The sequence below is a fragment of the Rutilus rutilus genome, assembly GCF_951802725.1.
Source record: "Rutilus rutilus genome assembly, chromosome: 15".
In the NCBI taxonomy this organism is placed as follows: Eukaryota; Metazoa; Chordata; class Actinopteri; order Cypriniformes; family Leuciscidae; genus Rutilus; species Rutilus rutilus.
The window spans coordinates 790,780-802,927 of record NC_140220.1 but is presented as its reverse complement, the minus strand read 5'-3'; the positions used below and the strand labels follow the sequence as shown (position 1 = coordinate 802,927).

The 12,148-nt window shown below is 44.8% G+C and overlaps 3 protein-coding genes across 17 annotated transcripts; all 3 read left to right on the top strand.

Annotated features, from left to right (window-relative positions):
• The first annotated feature begins 16 nt into the window (after positions 1-16).
• LOC311305125 (zona pellucida sperm-binding protein 4-like) lies at positions 17-2,754 on the top strand. Of its 2 annotated transcripts, XM_084432644.1 has the most exons (9): positions 89-408; positions 458-1,256; positions 1,334-1,521; positions 1,595-1,692; positions 1,764-1,921; positions 1,998-2,190; positions 2,260-2,407; positions 2,493-2,565; positions 2,644-2,754. In XM_084432644.1, the coding sequence occupies exons 1-9, from the start codon at positions 373-375 to the stop codon at positions 2,718-2,720; spliced, it is 1,770 nt and encodes a 589-aa protein (XP_084288770.1). In that variant the 5' UTR covers positions 89-372; the 3' UTR covers positions 2,721-2,754. The 2 variants fall into 2 exon arrangements, with proteins under 2 accessions (XP_084288769.1, XP_084288770.1); XM_084432643.1 differs by having other exon boundaries at positions 17-1,256.
• Positions 2,755-4,786: 2,032 nt separating this feature from the next.
• Positions 4,787-7,418, top strand: LOC311305122 (zona pellucida sperm-binding protein 4-like). 12 transcript variants are annotated; one of them, XM_084432628.1, is made up of 9 exons: positions 4,789-5,326; positions 5,375-5,918; positions 5,998-6,185; positions 6,259-6,356; positions 6,428-6,585; positions 6,662-6,854; positions 6,924-7,071; positions 7,157-7,229; positions 7,308-7,418. In XM_084432628.1, the coding sequence occupies exons 1-9, from the start codon at positions 4,832-4,834 to the stop codon at positions 7,382-7,384; spliced, it is 1,974 nt and encodes a 657-aa protein (XP_084288754.1). In that variant the 5' UTR covers positions 4,789-4,831; the 3' UTR covers positions 7,385-7,418. The 12 variants fall into 12 exon arrangements, with proteins under 12 accessions (XP_084288749.1, XP_084288754.1, XP_084288752.1 ...); XM_084432626.1 differs by having other exon boundaries at positions 4,811-5,206; positions 5,639-5,918; XM_084432633.1 differs by having other exon boundaries at positions 4,811-5,206; positions 5,423-5,918.
• Positions 7,419-9,396: 1,978 nt separating this feature from the next.
• Positions 9,397-12,134, top strand: LOC311305121 (zona pellucida sperm-binding protein 4-like). Of its 3 annotated transcripts, none has more exons than XM_084432621.1 (9): positions 9,445-9,720; positions 9,913-10,636; positions 10,714-10,901; positions 10,975-11,072; positions 11,144-11,301; positions 11,378-11,570; positions 11,640-11,787; positions 11,873-11,945; positions 12,024-12,134. In XM_084432621.1, exons 1-9 carry the CDS (start codon positions 9,490-9,492, stop codon positions 12,098-12,100), a joined length of 1,890 nt encoding a protein of 629 aa, XP_084288747.1. In that variant the 5' UTR covers positions 9,445-9,489; the 3' UTR covers positions 12,101-12,134. The 3 variants fall into 3 exon arrangements, with proteins under 3 accessions (XP_084288746.1, XP_084288747.1, XP_084288748.1); XM_084432622.1 differs by having other exon boundaries at positions 9,469-9,788; positions 9,838-10,636; XM_084432620.1 differs by having other exon boundaries at positions 9,397-10,636.
• The last annotated feature ends 14 nt before the right edge of the window (positions 12,135-12,148 follow it).

Genomic DNA, 12,148 nt, shown 5'->3' with positions numbered 1-12,148 from the left:
AATCATGACTGTTAATGAAGAGGGAGGGATTATCATTAATTAGCCAAAGTCTGTAGAGTACAAAAGGACCAAAGGGCAGCACCTCACCAGTGTGACTAGCTGTTGAAGAATGGCAGGAAGTTGGTGTGCTGTTCAGTCGCTGGCACTTTGTGTTTGGTTCTGTGCTTTCAGTCATGCTGTTCCGAAGTGGAGTGATCTGCCCCAGAATCCTCAAGCTCTGATGTTCAAGCAAACTGACCAGTGGTTTCAAAAGCCAGTTCAACAGCAATCTAGTCAATGGTTTCCTCAGCAGGTTCCAAAGCCAGTTCAACAGCAAGCTAGTCAACAGTTTCTTCAGCAGGTTCCAAAGCCAGCTCAACAGCAATCTAGTCAATGGTTTCCTCAGCAGGTTCCAAAGCCAGTTCAACAGCAATCTAGTCAATGGTTTCCTCAGCAGGTTCAAAAGCCATTTCAACAGCAAGCTAGTCAACAGTTTCTTCAGCAGGTTCCAAAGCCAGCTCAACAGCAATCTAGTCAATGGTTTCCTCAGCAGGTTCAAAAGCCAGTTCAACAGCAATCTAGTCAATGGTTTCCTCAGCAGGTTCAAAAGCCATTTCAACAGCAAGCTAGTCAACAGTTTCTTCAGCAGGTTCAAAAGCCTGTTCAACAGCAAGCTAGTCAACACTTTCTTCAGCAGGTTCAAAAGCCAGTTCAACAGCAAGCTAGTCAACACTTTCCTCAGTCAGTTCAACAGCAAGCTAGTCAACAGTTTCCTCAGTCAGTTCAACAGCAAGCTAGTCAACAGTTTCCTCAGTCAGTTCAACAGCAAGCTAGTCAACACTATCCTCAGTCAGTTCAACAGCAAGCTAGTCAACAGTTTCCTCAGTCAGTTCAACAGCAAGCTAGTCAACAGTTTCCTCAACAGTTTCCTCAGTCAGTTCAACAGCAAGCTAGTCAACAGTTTCCTCAGTCAGTTCAACAGCAAGCTAGTCAACAGTTTCCTCAGTCAGTTCAACAGCAAGCTAGTCAACAGTTTCCTCAGTCAGTTCAACAGCAAGCTAGTCAACAGTTTCCTCAGTCAGTTCAACAGCAAGCTAGTCAACAGTTTCCTCAGCAGTTTCAGCCTAAGCAGCCAGTGGCACAGGCAGAGCCCCTTGACAAATGTACTGTAGCTGATTATGAGCAGATTCAATGTGGACCACCTGGTATCAGTGGTGCTGAGTGTGCTGCTATCAACTGCTGCTTTAATGGACAGCAGTGTTACTATGGGAAGGCAGGTAAGAGTGTAGTCAATGTGGAGGCATTCATGTTAAACTGATCCTCAGCAGTAACCTGCTCTTGTAACTCGTTCCAGTGACTGTCCAGTGTATAAGAGATGGTCAGTTTGTGGTAGTGGTGGCTAGAGATGTTACGCTGCCTCGATTGAGCCTGGATTCAGTCCGTCTCCTGGGTGGAAGTGATCCAGCTTGCAGTCCTGTGGGATCCACACCTTTCTTTGCTATATACCAGTTCCCTGTCACTGCATGTGGCACAAGCATGATGGCGAGTATCTGCTTGTGGTTTTGTTCTGCATGGCTAAGAATGGATTGGATGCCAACAATGTTACTATTTGCAGGAGGACAGTGGATATGTGGTGTATGAAAACAGAATGACCTCCTCATATGAAGTGGGTATCGGACCACTTGGTTCCATTACAAGGGACAGCCATTTTGAGTAAGTGATGTATGCTTTATCATAAATGAGAATCATTGACAAATGCTACAAGCTCACTGTTTGTTGTCCAGGCTTCTCTTCCAGTGTAGGTACTCTGGTACCTCTGTGGAAGCTCTGGTTGTGGAGGTCAACACCGTTCCTCCACCTCCACCAGTAGCTGCTCCTGGACCCCTCAGGGTGGAGCTTAGACTGGCAAATGGTCAATGTGTCACCAAAGGCTGTGCAGAAGGTAAGTGTTTGTCCCAAGTATGCCTTAAGCCTTTCTAAAGCTCCAGTTTCTAGTTAAACGCTGCATTCTTCCTCAGGGGACGAGGCGTACACGTCCTACTACAGTGATGCTGATTATCCAGTTACAAAAGTCCTGCGGGAGCCTGTGTATGTTGAGGTGCACATTTTGGAGAGGACCGACCCCAACATTGTCCTGATGCTGGGACATTGCTGGGCGACATCAACCCCCAGTCCACTCAGTCTACCCCAATGGGATCTTCTGGTTGATGGGTGAGTAAGGCCAGTCTTTATCCATCTAGTGTGCTGTAAGGCATTTCTGACTGCCTCTTTGCCTTTCAGATGCCCTTACCAGGATGATCGTTACCTGACCGCATTGGTTCCAGTGGCTGGATCATCTGGTCTTCAGTTCCCGACCCACTACAAGCGCTTTGTTGTGAAGATGTTCGCGTTTGTAGATCCAGCATCGCTGGCTCCTCTGCAGGAAACCGTATGCTCTGCAGCCTTACCTCAACCCTTAATATTAGTGCTTTTTACAGTGAATTCTAGGGCTTAACCCTTTCCCCCTCTGTTAGATCTTCATCCACTGTAGTACAGCGGTGTGCCATCCCTCCTCTGGCTCCTGTGAGCAAAGTTGCACTAGGAAAAGTGAGTGCTTGCTGTAAGTTGACTTCAGGAACTGAGAATTTATTGAAATGCCCCTCACGCTTCTACCACTTTTTACAGGAAGAGACGTGCACGTCAAGACCATCTCTAGTGGGCAAACTGTGGTGTCTAGTGGACAAGTTAACCTGGTCAAGTGAATTTTAGTCTTTTAATAAACTTTATGAAACTCAACATGTTTCTCTTTGGTATTCATTTCTGTCTGGAGTTGGATGTTTCGTGACTGTTCTCAGTTTGACTTCTGCACTACTAAACCTTTTTCTTTTGTGCATTGAGATTCTTGACTTGAACTAAACAAGCCAAGTTTCTGCCTAAGTCATCTAACTTTACTATTTGCCAAGTTCTAGTTGTTAACTTGGGCCCCTGTTCATGTTTCACATATCAAATGAAGGATTTAGCTTCTGTCTGTTTGAGGCTTTACATACGACTTTTGGCTGGACTAGCATAACTGCATATATTGATGCCCAAACCCCTCTGAGGTCACTCGTTGGCTTTTTGGAATGCTTTTTTTACAGTCACGCAAGTATAGAATCATATTGGGATAAAGGATTGGTTGATACTGAATATATATATATATATTTTTAATTTCAGGCTAGTCCCAGTAATGTAGACTGCTTTCATTTAAGCATTAATCCTTTAACTGTTGTATCCCAACTAGGTAGCTGTCCAAGGCCTTGTTTACACCTGGTACTAAGAAGCATTTTTGTAAATCGGATCACAAGTGGACTGTGGTAAATGAAGGTGTAAAAAGGGGCTATTTTTTTTTTGAGCTTGTCTATTTTTGCCCACTTCTAGAGGTAGTCCAACACATTCGGCCAGATTGCTTTCATAGAGTAGATGCTCATGTGGTTGAATGTGGTCAAACAGCCGCAAAACGGTGTACTCTACCGCCTACTGACCTAGTACGTAAACATTTTAAAGGGATACTTCACCTCTGGAAGATGAATCTGTATTTAAAATGGGTCATTTATGTAGTAGAGTGAAATTATTTTTAAATTTGGAGCCTTCTAGACTGAGAAAAGCCAGAAAATGTATTTTTGGCTCATGTGGATGAAAGACAACTCCCAGAATGCACTTGCTTTGCTGCCCTACGAGGCCACTCCCAAGCCACGCCTACCGGTAAGAGCGCAGTTAAACAACTAGGCTAGGCTACTAGTTGACTCGAAACTTAAAAGACGCTGTTTTATCGTGAGTCTCCGTGACGAGTCTGCCCGGGATTTCGAGATCGCCCAAAATGTCCGGGATTTGGCTTTTGCGTTCTACAGTCGCCATTCATTATGTTTACTGTGGCGAGCAGGACGAGGCTGAGGGCCGTGAGAGGCCGGTGGCGTGATTACTGATGAGCGACACCTGTGAGACGCACCGGTCTTGTAGGCTATCTCTCACGGAGGAGCGGGAATTTTCTTAGCAATGCTAAAACGCACATCTACCGAACACTTGTTTAGCGTTCATGTAAACACTACATTCAGATTCACCAATTGGAATGAATTCAGTTAGATTGAAACAAAAGGTGTGCATGTAAACAATGAATGGCGACTGTAGTAAGCAAAAGCTGAATCCCGGACATTTTGGACGATCTCGACGGTCGGACATGTCCGGGTAAAAGAGGATGGTAAACCCTACTACTCAGCTTTCTCCACAGAGCAAGAGCCTGTTAGCTTAGCTTCCAAAAAAAGATGGCTGACACTATTTGTACATTCTGTGAGTGAGATCCCACCCCCTATGGGCGGGTTGAAAACATGCGGAACTAGCTTAACAAAAAATACATAAATCTCTCGTCTCAGGGGGATATGAGGGAGGGAAGCACGGTAATTCCAAAATACTACAGGTTTTCTACTGATACAAAGCTTAATGCTAAATGCTGAAGTATACCTTTAAGAAGTGCACTAGCAGGTGTTATTTAAACTTTCTTAAAATACACAGGCCTGTTGCCATGAGAAAACTATGATGTGTTTCAAAGAAAAAAAACAATCCAGAATAGCTAAAACATCTAATATAAAAAAAACTGAATTCAAAATGGCAGAAATAGTATTCTGAATTCAGCTCAATGTGGTTTTATGTATGTTCAAAAGGGAAAAATTTACTTTTAAGAAACAATAGAATCACCTAGTTGCATAAACTCCCACTCGTGCAAGTCTGGAGAATCATGACTGTTAATGAAGAGGGAGGGATTATCATTAATTAGCCAAAGTCTGTAGAGTACAAAAGGACCAAAGGGCAGCACCTCAGCAGTGTGACTAGCTGTTGAACAATGGCAGGAAGTTGGTGTGCTGTTCAGTCTCTGGCACTTTGTGTTTGGTTCTGTGCTTTCAGTCATGCTGTTCCGAAGTGGAGTGATCTGCCCCAGAATCCTCAAGCTCTGACGTTCCAGCAAACTGACCAGTGGTTTCAAAAGCCAGTTCAACAGCAATCTAGTCAATGGTTTCCTCAGCAGGTTCAAAAGCCAGTTCAACAGCATTCTAGTCAATGGTTTCCTCAGCAGGTTCCAAAGCCAGTTCAACAGCAAGCTAGTCAGCAGTTTCCTCAGCAGGTTCAAAAGCCAGTTCAACAGCAAGCTAGTCAATGGTTTCCTCAGCAGGTTCAAAAGCCAGTTCAACAGCAAGCTAGTCAACAGTTTCTTCAGCAGGTTCAACAGCAAGCTAGTCAATGGTTTCCTCAGCAGGTTCAAAAGCCAGTTCAACAGCAAGCTAGTCAACAGTTTCCTCAGTCAGTTCAACAGCAAGCTAGTCAACAGTTTCTTCAGGAGGTTCAAAAGTCAGTTCAACAGCACTCTAGTCAATGGTTTCCTCAGCAGGTTCAAAAGCCAGTTCAACAGCAAGCTAGTCAACAGTTTCTTCAGCAGGTTCAAAAGCCAGTTCAACAGCAAGCTAGTCAACAGTTTCTTCAGGAGGTTCAAAAGCCAGTTCAACAGCAATCTAGTCAATGGTTTCCTCAGCAGGTTCAAAAGCCAGTTCAACAGCAAGCTAGTCAACAGTTTCCTCAGTCAGTTCAACAGCAAGCTAGTCAACAGTTTCTTCAGGAGGTTCAACAGCAAGCTAGTCAACAGTTTCTTCAGCAGGTTCAAAAGCCAGTTCAACAGCAAGCTAGTCAACAGTTTCCTCAGTCAGTTCAACAGCAAGCTAGTCAACAGTTTCCTCAGTCAGTTCAACAGCAAGCTAGTCAACAGTTTCCTCAGCAGTTTCAGCCTAAGCAGCCAGTGGCACAGGCAGAGCCCCTTGACAAATGTACTGTAGCTGATTATGAGCAGATTCAATGTGGACCACCTGGTATCAGTGGTGCTGAGTGTGCTGCTATCAACTGCTGCTTTAATGGACAGCAGTGTTACTATGGGAAGGCAGGTAAGAGTGTAGAGTCAATGTGGAGGCATTCATGTTAAACTGATCCTCAGCAGTAACCTGCTCTTGTAACTCGTTCCAGTGACTGTCCAGTGTATAAGAGATGGTCAGTTTGTGGTAGTGGTGGCTAGAGATGTTACGCTGCCTCGATTGAGCCTGGATTCAGTCCGTCTCCTGGGTGGAAGTGATCCAGCTTGCAGTCCTGTGGGATCCACACCTTTCTTTGCTATATACCAGTTCCCTGTCACTGCATGTGGCACAAGCATGATGGCGAGTATCTGCTTGTGGTTTTGTTCTGCATGGCTAAGAATGGATTGGATGCCAACAATGTTACTATTTGCAGGAGGACAGTGGATATGTGGTGTATGAAAACAGAATGACCTCCTCATATGAAGTGGGTATCGGACCACTTGGTTCCATTACAAGGGACAGCCATTTTGAGTAAGTGATGTATGCTTTATCATAAATGAGAATCATTGACAAATGCTACAAGCTCACTGTTTGTCGTCCAGGCTTCTCTTCCAGTGTAGGTACTCTGGTACCTCTGTGGAAGCTCTGGTTGTGGAGGTCAACACCGTTCCTCCACCTCCACCAGTAGCTGCTCCTGGACCCCTCAGGGTGGAGCTTAGACTGGCAAATGGTCAATGTGTCACCAAAGGCTGTGCAGAAGGTAAGTGTTTGTCCCAAGTATGCCTTAAGCCTTTCTAAAGCTCCAGTTTCTAGTTAAACGCTGCATTCTTCCTCAGGGGACGAGGCGTACACGTCCTACTACAGTGATGCTGATTATCCAGTTACAAAAGTCCTGCGGGAGCCTGTGTATGTTGAGGTGCACATTTTGGAGAGGACCGACCCCAACATTGTCCTGATGCTGGGACATTGCTGGGCGACATCAACCCCCAGTCCACTCAGTCTACCCCAATGGGATCTTCTGGTTGATGGGTGAGTAAGGCCAGTCTTTATCCATCTAGTGTGCTGTAAGGCATTTCTGACTGCCTCTTTGCCTTTCAGATGCCCTTACCAGGATGATCGTTACCTGACCGCATTGGTTCCAGTGGCTGGATCATCTGGTCTTCAGTTCCCGACCCACTACAAGCGCTTTGTTGTGAAGATGTTCACGTTTGTAGATCCAGCATCACTGGCTCCTCTGCAGGAAACCGTATGCTCTGCAGCCTTACCTCAACCCTTAATATTAGTGCTTTTTACAGTGAATTCTATGGCTTAACCCTTTCCCCCTCTGTTAGATCTTCATCCACTGTAGTACAGCGGTGTGCCATCCCTCCTCTGGCTCCTGTGAGCAAAGTTGCACTAGGAAAAGTGAGTGCTTGCTGTAAGTTGACTTCAGGAACTGAGAATTTATTGAAATGCCCCTCACGCTTCTACCACTTTTTACAGGAAGAGACGTGCACGTCAAGACCATCTCTAGTGGGCAAACTGTGGTGTCTAGTGGACAAGTTAACCTGGTCAAGTGAATTTTAGTCTTTTAATAAACTTCATGAAACTCAACATGTTTCTCTTTGGTATTCATTTCTGTCTGGAGTTGGATGTTTCGTGACTGTTCTCAGTTTGACTTCTGCACTACTAAACCTTTTTCTTTTGTGCATTGAGATTCTTGACTTGAACTAAACAAGCCAAGTTTCTGCCTAAGTCATCTAACTTTACTATTTGCCAAGTTCTAGTTGTTAACTTGGGCCCCTGTTCATGTTTCACATATCAAATGAAGGATTTAGCTTCTGTCTGTTTGAGGCTTTACATACGACTTTTGGCTGGACTAGCATAACTGCATATATTGATGCCCAAACCCCTCTGAGGTCACTCGTTGGCTTTTTGGAATGCTTTTTTTACAGTCACGCAAGTATAGAATCATATTGGGATAAAGGATTGGTTGATACTGTATATATATATATTTTTAATTTCAGGCTAGTCCCAGTAATGTAGACTGCTTTCATTTAAGCATTAATCCTTTAACTGTTGTATCCCAACTAGGTAGCTGTCCAAGGCCTTGTTTACACCTGGTACTAAGAAGCATTTTTGTAAATCGGATCACAAGTGGACTGTGGTAAATGAAGGTGTAAAAAGGGGCTTTTTTTTTGAGCTTGTCTATTTTTGCCCACTTCTAGAGGTAGTCCAACACATTCGGCCAGATTGCTTTCATAGAGTAGATGCTCATGTGGTTGAATGTGTTCAAACGGCCGCAAAACGGTGTACTCTACCGCCTACTGACCTAGTACGTAAACATTTTAAAGGGATACTTCACCTCTGGAAGATGAATCTGTATTTAAAATGGGTCATTTATGTAGTAGAAATGTGAAATTATTTTTAAATTTGGAGCCTTCTAGACTGAGAAAAGCCAGAAAATGTATTTTTGGCTCATGTGGATGAAAGACAACTCCCAGAATGCACTTGCTTCACTGGCCTACGAGGCCACTCCCAAGCCACGCCTACCGGTAAGAGAGCGCAGTTAAACAACTAGGCTAGGCTACTAGTTGACTCGAAACTTAAAAGACGCCGTTTTATCGTGAGTCTCCGTGACGAGTCTGCCCGGGATTTCGAGATCGCCCAAAATGTCCGGGATTTGGCTTTTGCGTTCTACAGTCGCCATTCATTATGTTTACTGTGGCGAGCAGGACGAGGCTGAGGGCCGTGAGAGGACGGCGCGAGGCCGGTGGCGTGATTACTGATGAGCGACACCTGTGAGACGCACCGGTCTTGTAGGCTATCTCTCACGGAGGAGCGGGAATTTTCTTAGCAATGCTAAAACGCACATCTACCGAACACTTGTTTAGCGTTCATGTAAACACTACATTCAGATTCACCAATCGGAATGAATTCAGTTAGATTGAAACAAAAGGTGTGCATGTAAACAATGAATGGCGACTGTAGTAAGCAAAAGCTGAATCCCGGACGATCTCGACGGTCGGACATGTCCGGGTAAAAGTGGATGGTAAACCCTACTACTCAGCTTTCTCCACAGAGCAAGAGCCTGTTAGCTTAGCTTCCAAAAAAAGATGGCTGACACTATTTGTACATTCTGTGCGTGAGATCCCACCCCCTATGGGCGGGTTGAAAACATGCGGAACTAGCTTAACAAAAAATACATAAATCTCTCGTCTCAGGGGGATATGAGGGAGGGAAGCACGGTAATTCCAAAATACTACAGGTTTTCTACTGATACAAAGCTTAATGCTGAAGTATCCCTTTAAGAAGTGCACTAGCAGGTGTTATTTAAACTTTCTTAAAATACACAGGCCTGTTGCCATGAGAAAACTATGATGTGTTTCAAAGAAAAAAAAACAATCCAGAATAGCTAAAACATCTAATATAAAAAAGGATGAATTCAGAATGGCAGAAATAGTATTCTGAATTCAGCTCAATGTGGTTTTATGTATGTTCAAAAGGGAAAAATGTACTTTTAAGAAACAATAGAATCACCTAGTTGCATAAACTCCCACTCGTGCAAGTCTGGAGAATCATGACTGTTAATGAAGAGGGAGGGATTATCATTAATTAGCCAAAGTCTGTAGAGTACAAAAGGACCAAAGGGCAGCACCTCACCAGTGTGACTAGCTGTTGAAGAATGGCAGGAAGTTGGTGTGCTGTTCAGTCGCTGGCACTTTGTGTTTGGTTCTGTGCTTTCAGTCATGCTGTTCCGAAGTGGAGTGATCTGCCCCAGAATCCTCAAGCTCTGATGTTCAAGCAAACTGACCAGTGGTTTCAAAAGCCAGTTCAACAGCAATCTAGTCAATGGTTTCCTCAGCAGGTTCCAAAGCCAGTTCAACAGCAAGCTAGTCAACAGTTTCTTCAGCAGGTTCCAAAGCCAGCTCAACAGCAATCTAGTCAATGGTTTCCTCAGCAGGTTCCAAAGCCAGTTCAACAGCAATCTAGTCAATGGTTTCCTCAGCAGGTTCAAAAGCCATTTCAACAGCAAGCTAGTCAACAGTTTCTTCAGCAGGTTCCAAAGCCAGCTCAACAGCAATCTAGTCAATGGTTTCCTCAGCAGGTTCAAAAGCCAGTTCAACAGCAATCTAGTCAATGGTTTCCTCAGCAGGTTCAAAAGCCATTTCAACAGCAAGCTAGTCAACAGTTTCTTCAGCAGGTTCAAAAGCCTGTTCAACAGCAAGCTAGTCAACACTTTCTTCAGCAGGTTCAAAAGCCAGTTCAACAGCAAGCTAGTCAACACTTTCCTCAGTCAGTTCAACAGCAAGCTAGTCAACAGTTTCCTCAGTCAGTTCAACAGCAAGCTAGTCAACAGTTTCCTCAGTCAGTTCAACAGCAAGCTAGTCAACACTATCCTCAGTCAGTTCAACAGCAAGCTAGTCAACAGTTTCCTCAGTCAGTTCAACAGCAAGCTAGTCAACAGTTTCCTCAACAGTTTCCTCAGTCAGTTCAACAGCAAGCTAGTCAACAGTTTCCTCAGTCAGTTCAACAGCAAGCTAGTCAACAGTTTCCTCAGTCAGTTCAACAGCAAGCTAGTCAACAGTTTCCTCAGTCAGTTCAACAGCAAGCTAGTCAACAGTTTCCTCAGTCAGTTCAACAGCAAGCTAGTCAACAGTTTCCTCAGCAGTTTCAGCCTAAGCAGCCAGTGGCACAGGCAGAGCCCCTTGACAAATGTACTGTAGCTGATTATGAGCAGATTCAATGTGGACCACCTGGTATCAGTGGTGCTGAGTGTGCTGCTATCAACTGCTGCTTTAATGGACAGCAGTGTTACTATGGGAAGGCAGGTAAGAGTGTAGTCAATGTGGAGGCATTCATGTTAAACTGATCCTCAGCAGTAACCTGCTCTTGTAACTCGTTCCAGTGACTGTCCAGTGTATAAGAGATGGTCAGTTTGTGGTAGTGGTGGCTAGAGATGTTACGCTGCCTCGATTGAGCCTGGATTCAGTCCGTCTCCTGGGTGGAAGTGATCCAGCTTGCAGTCCTGTGGGATCCACACCTTTCTTTGCTATATACCAGTTCCCTGTCACTGCATGTGGCACAAGCATGATGGCGAGTATCTGCTTGTGGTTTTGTTCTGCATGGCTAAGAATGGATTGGATGCCAACAATGTTACTATTTGCAGGAGGACAGTGGATATGTGGTGTATGAAAACAGAATGACCTCCTCATATGAAGTGGGTATCGGACCACTTGGTTCCATTACAAGGGACAGCCATTTTGAGTAAGTGATGTATGCTTTATCATAAATGAGAATCATTGACAAATGCTACAAGCTCACTGTTTGTTGTCCAGGCTTCTCTTCCAGTGTAGGTACTCTGGTACCTCTGTGGAAGCTCTGGTTGTGGAGGTCAACACCGTTCCTCCACCTCCACCAGTAGCTGCTCCTGGACCCCTCAGGGTGGAGCTTAGACTGGCAAATGGTCAATGTGTCACCAAAGGCTGTGCAGAAGGTAAGTGTTTGTCCCAAGTATGCCTTAAGCCTTTCTAAAGCTCCAGTTTCTAGTTAAACGCTGCATTCTTCCTCAGGGGACGAGGCGTACACGTCCTACTACAGTGATGCTGATTATCCAGTTACAAAAGTCCTGCGGGAGCCTGTGTATGTTGAGGTGCACATTTTGGAGAGGACCGACCCCAACATTGTCCTGATGCTGGGACATTGCTGGGCGACATCAACCCCCAGTCCACTCAGTCTACCCCAATGGGATCTTCTGGTTGATGGGTGAGTAAGGCCAGTCTTTATCCATCTAGTGTGCTGTAAGGCATTTCTGACTGCCTCTTTGCCTTTCAGATGCCCTTACCAGGATGATCGTTACCTGACCGCATTGGTTCCAGTGGCTGGATCATCTGGTCTTCAGTTCCCGACCCACTACAAGCGCTTTGTTGTGAAGATGTTCGCGTTTGTAGATCCAGCATCGCTGGCTCCTCTGCAGGAAACCGTATGCTCTGCAGCCTTACCTCAACCCTTAATATTAGTGCTTTTTACAGTGAATTCTAGGGCTTAACCCTTTCCCCCTCTGTTAGATCTTCATCCACTGTAGTACAGCGGTGTGCCATCCCTCCTCTGGCTCCTGTGAGCAAAGTTGCACTAGGAAAAGTGAGTGCTTGCTGTAAGTTGACTTCAGGAACTGAGAATTTATTGAAATGCCCCTCACGCTTCTACCACTTTTTACAGGAAGAGACGTGCACGTCAAGACCATCTCTAGTGGGCAAACTGTGGTGTCTAGTGGACAAGTTAACCTGGTCAAGTGAATTTTAGTCTTTTAATAAACTTTATGAAACTCAACATGTTTCTCTTTG

Coding starts and splice junctions, on each gene's coding strand:
- LOC311305122 (XM_084432623.1), top strand. CDS start 4,832: ATGGCAGGAAGTTGGTGTGCTGTTCAGTCTCTGGCACTTTGTGTTTGG. Junction 6,357..6,427: donor ACAAGGGACAGCCATTTTGA/GTAAGTGATGTA, acceptor TTTGTCGTCCAG/GCTTCTCTTCCAGTGTAGGT. Junction 7,230..7,307: donor GCAAAGTTGCACTAGGAAAA/GTGAGTGCTTGC, acceptor CACTTTTTACAG/GAAGAGACGTGCACGTCAAG.
- LOC311305121 (XM_084432620.1), top strand. CDS start 9,490: ATGGCAGGAAGTTGGTGTGCTGTTCAGTCGCTGGCACTTTGTGTTTGG. Junction 10,637..10,713: donor GTGTTACTATGGGAAGGCAG/GTAAGAGTGTAG, acceptor AACTCGTTCCAG/TGACTGTCCAGTGTATAAGA. Junction 11,946..12,023: donor GCAAAGTTGCACTAGGAAAA/GTGAGTGCTTGC, acceptor CACTTTTTACAG/GAAGAGACGTGCACGTCAAG.
- LOC311305125 (XM_084432643.1), top strand. CDS start 110: ATGGCAGGAAGTTGGTGTGCTGTTCAGTCGCTGGCACTTTGTGTTTGG. Junction 1,522..1,594: donor CATGTGGCACAAGCATGATG/GCGAGTATCTGC, acceptor TACTATTTGCAG/GAGGACAGTGGATATGTGGT. Junction 1,922..1,997: donor CACCAAAGGCTGTGCAGAAG/GTAAGTGTTTGT, acceptor ATTCTTCCTCAG/GGGACGAGGCGTACACGTCC.